Here is a 4679-nt window from a genome sequence, read left to right as displayed (position 1 = left end):
TGCCATTCATTGTTTTTTTCATACTGTCGAATTTTATTCTATAAAAATTTTAAATTTCAATTAAACACATTGTTCACTGATTTGAAAAATTTCCAAACGTTTACTGTAGTTTGTTTTATGATATTTTCCTTCCATAGCTTCTAATATGTTCTGCAAATTGCTTATATATTCCATTCATCTTCACTTATACTTTATTTCCCGCAAAATCCAAACTTTACAATTTATAGACAGATGTGTTCGACATCAAAATATTTCGTGATGTTGTGTTTAGTTGCACAAATAGACTGTCGTATTTTCCATTTTTTAATTTTACCTTCATGCTATTAGAATTTCATTCCTGTTACTGTTATCAGACGTTTTTGAAGGATCGCGAAATTTCTTAATTAGGAGACCATTCCGTTATATTCGATCTATATTGAACTACACATTATAATCTTCCTTCAATTTGTTTTTTTTTTTTTCTAAAATATACCTTATTTTGACATTGTTTAGCTATTGATGCAAAGAGGTTTTCAGCCCAGATTTAGCAGGTTCGCTTGACTGGAGATTTCGATTATTGTAATAATTTCCAATTGCTTTCTTAATTAAATTGGTTAACAGATTTTATTCAATTTATCCAAGCGTAACGCTGAATTTTAAAAATAATTTGAATGTATTTGCCTGATATTTCTCCTCTTCTGTTTATGTTCGAGATGCATTATATCTTTGGGAAAGTGTTTAGAATAAATTATCGTGAAGAAACACACCAGTTCCGGAACTATTCGTCTAATATTTGTAGCTGCCTAATAGTCTTCCTCCTTTCTTTATCTTTCGTGTCTAATCATAATGCAGCCCTAATCTCTATGTCATTGGGATACTAATTCATATTTTTATTTCAACTTCGCGTGTCATATTAATTATGTCCCACACTGTTTACCTTCTTTGCATCCATTTTTCTCTTTCTCCGTGTTAAAATACTCTTCGAAATACGGTTTCTGCTATTTGCGAGAATCAAAATTTTCGAAATCATAACTACTGTGTGATGTGAATGTCGACAACTTCTTTATTTATTTATTTTTAAACAGCTTCTTTATCTTAAAACTTAAAACTAGTAAGTGTTAGATGAGAATAAAGCAATAATTTCGTATCGAAATATTGCAGACATTTTTGTTATAGTTTCCTTCTTGCAATCAAGGAAAATAATTTCGTTTTTATTTCCACTGATGCTCCTTTTTCCGGTTTGTGTAGCTATAAGCCGTCAGGAAATATTCATTGCAGTCGAGATTTGCAGATGGAACTGATTTTAACTTTTTGCAAACTCAATTTTTTGTAATTAAAATATCTCATTTTCTGCTTATTGTATTCGGTCCATTTTCTGACTATGTATGATGCAAAAGATTGTGTTGGTAAAGACTAAATGGAGTACTGAATTTCAAAATGTCTGCTGAGTTTACAGACAATTGCTAATTGTAAATAATCATATTCTGTTTTTTTTTTTTTTTTGCTCAAAGCATTGAGTAGCATGAAATTATTGATATATGAATAATTGAAAAGTAGTTCGGGAGCACCTTGTTTCCAACTGCTTGCTTTTCAATACTGCAACATCGTTTTATATCTTACATCCTACTCGATTTCTCAACAAAGACCGATATTACTGAGAAATTATCAACCTTATTATGAAGCAAAATCATAGTAATAGAAATTGTTGTATAAAAATATAAGATGCTCAGTTAGCTCACTGATTAAATTGTCTTCGGAGGAGGAGGGATTGTCTTGGGAGAGGGGCTTGTAAGCTATGCTTGCAATTCGTATATACTGCGGTAAGGCTCCCAAAGCAGACAGGTCTCAAATGTCCATGGACAGGACAGACTGGCTCATTAGTTTTGGGCAACCATTTTGAGAGAAGGACAACTCTCTGACCTCAAATTCGAACTCCTGCAAAACTATTTGTCTACTAGAAACAGATCTGTAACCAAAGGGTTTCGGAACCAGTTTCGCGCACTCTACGTTTCACCTAAAAAAACTTATTGCTCAGGCTCGGAAGACATGTCCGCATTGAGGAGAGAATGAAAGGTGAAAGGTGTATTAGAATTCAACTCCGTGTGCTCAAGACTTTGGTTGTTTGAGATAGATTTCAGAGATGACAGGCAAGAACAACATTGGTTGTTCTATGGAGAAAAGGACTTAGAAATGGTGACATAACTAGATTCTACCCGATTGCATTCTACCCTCCATTTCCAGGCTAAATTCGGATTCCAAGTCAACAATCTAATCCACAAACCAGACTTGCAGACCATCTCATCCCATCACATACACACACACATTCCTGCAGCACTTTGGCAACTCATCAAGAGGAAACTATCGAGGTATCTATCATTTTGCTTTCTACAGATTGTAAAATTTTTGCGATAATACTTCTAAATAGATTAGTGCCCATTACTGCAGAAGCACTTCTACCTGAGATCAGAAGACTGCAAGAGAAGTACAGAGAACACAGAACAAAAGACTCTACATGACCTTTGTTGACCTCACCAAAACACTTGATCTCATGAGCTGAAAAGATTTATGGGAAATCTTGAACGTCTAGTCACTCTCTGAGTCTTTGGCGCTAATCAACGGCGTGAACCAGGGTTGCATTCTCGTACTGTCAGCGTGCTGCTCCAAAGAGTCACGGGAACTCTCGTATTTACGGGAGCTCTCGTATTTACATTTGATATCGCAACCTATTCAGTCTCAGATATTGAACGCACCTATCAACTTGAACACTATCTAGTGCGAGACTGCTCTTTGCCAAACGATCGTCCTTCTGCAAAGATGGAAACGTCCTTGCAACGTATAATTTTCTACTTCGCAGAAACTTTGAGCTTCTTGAACTGAAGGTCACTATAAAGAAGACAAAAGTTCTGTACTAGAGGATTCAGAAGTTTTCTTAAGAAATTATCAACAATAAACAGTTGGAGAAACTGTACTTGTACGTATCTGAATTATGAGTCATTTAGGACCAGCATTTACGGCTCCTTGATGCCTAGGATGATGATGCGGAAGTGCTACTGAAGTTGTCTCTACGTCATCCTAAAATCACATTACACTGATCACGTCACCAATGTTACTTCCCTTGAGCAAGCATCAAAAGTGAACTTAGAACGCAACTGTGCTCGCTAGATGATATCTTTACAATGGAAGATTATTATCGCCTTAAAATTATTCTCTATTGGTAAGCTTCGCATTTGCAACCACAACAAAAAATGCGTTAAAGCTACAAGGACACTTTAAAATAATCTTTCAGCCTTGGGCAGACATATCGACTATCAGTTAATGGTCTCTTCTGGCTTGCAAACATCCACAGCGCTGCTTTCTTTTTTTTTAGCAAGTGTATGGGTAGATCATTCATTCACAAATCTTTCCCAAAGCTGACCATCATTAATCAATTGCAAATTTCAAATAAGCATTGCACTATACAACCAATAAAAACTCTCCTCATATCATATCGTGAAAATTCGATATAATATATGGTGCCACTTCACTTTCTCTACAGGTCAAGAATGCCACATCATTCAATACAAACTACTACTACTACTACTACTACACTCTTTCTTTATTCTCGATTTGCTATGAGCAATTTAGACGGGTTTAACGAACTTCTTACTCTTTCCTTTGTCAAATCACTCTACCTTTGGCTCCCCCTCTTCCTCTCTCCTAAAGCAACAACAACACAGTTATAGTAGTAATATCAGTAGTAATAGTAGTAATAGTCGGTGGTGATTGCGGCGGCGGTGGAGGCGGCGGTGGCGGTGGCGGTGGCGGCGGTAGCAACAACTCCGTCCTATCTATCCATTCATCAGTCAGTCCAGTCCCTCCCTTCCTCATCATTCAATAACATAACATCTCGATCGATCTCGTCTGTTCTATTTCAGTGGCGACACAATTCATTTGGTGCTGCTGTTTATCTTCTGGCTGCAATTGGCTCTTATTTCGAAAATTTGTTCTTGTCTTTTATTTTCACAAGCAATTTCACCACTTTTTAAGTTATCAATGCTTGCTTGTTGTCATCTTCCTTTCTTCTCCAAGGTTTTTTTTGAATGGGAAAAATGGAATTTGTTTTTTTTTTTTGATACCTATTTTAACAAATGTTTGTATATTTAAAGGACATTGCTGTTTAGTACATTAATCCAATAAATTGATTATTTTTCTTATTAGTTTCATTGACATATCTATTTATAAATGCAAACATGGAATAGGTTGAAAAACAATTTTTGAATGACCGATTAATATCGAATGAACATTTTCAGTTCAATTTCATTTCGTTTCATTTCAAATTACACAGTTAGCATATGGGTATCATTGGATTCATTGAGAGGATAATTAAAATTGATTCAATTGCAACCATTTTAGCAATTTTACATTATAGCGTTTATTTTAATTTAAAAAATTAGAGAATATTTAAGTAGTTTATAAACATATTGCCTTAGGCAGTAACAAGAAAGACGAACTTTCGTTTTTTGTTTTTTTTTTTTTTTTTTTTTTTTTGGGAGATAAAAAAGAAAGAAATAGCAGTGGAATGAATTTTTTTTAATCGCAAAAGAGAAGAGAGGAGGAAGGTATTGATATTCTAGTGTAATAGTAGGATAAACGATAAGTGCTAGCTTATGTTTCTATGCTATTCTAATAATATAGCATTACTGCTAACTTTAAAGTAATTT

The 4679-nt window shown here is 34.7% G+C and overlaps 1 protein-coding gene across 1 annotated transcript; it reads right to left on the bottom strand.

The window, feature by feature from the left end:
• Positions 1 to 3675: 3675 nt before the first annotated feature.
• On the bottom strand, positions 3676 to 3849 carry Bm8652 (Formin I2I isoform, putative; the record flags this gene model as incomplete). The annotated part of the gene is made up of 1 exon (XM_001896412.2): positions 3676 to 3849. The coding sequence occupies one exon, from the start codon at positions 3847 to 3849 to the stop codon at positions 3676 to 3678; it is 174 nt and encodes a 57-aa protein (XP_001896447.2).
• Between the last annotated feature and the right edge of the window lie 830 nt (positions 3850 to 4679).

Source organism: Brugia malayi (assembly GCF_000002995.4).
Source record: "Brugia malayi strain FR3 genome assembly, contig: Bm_v4_Chr2_contig_001, whole genome shotgun sequence".
Taxonomy (NCBI): domain Eukaryota; kingdom Metazoa; phylum Nematoda; class Chromadorea; order Rhabditida; family Onchocercidae; genus Brugia; species Brugia malayi.
Note: the sequence above shows the minus strand (reverse complement) of the source record. Positions and strands in the feature narration are given on the sequence as shown.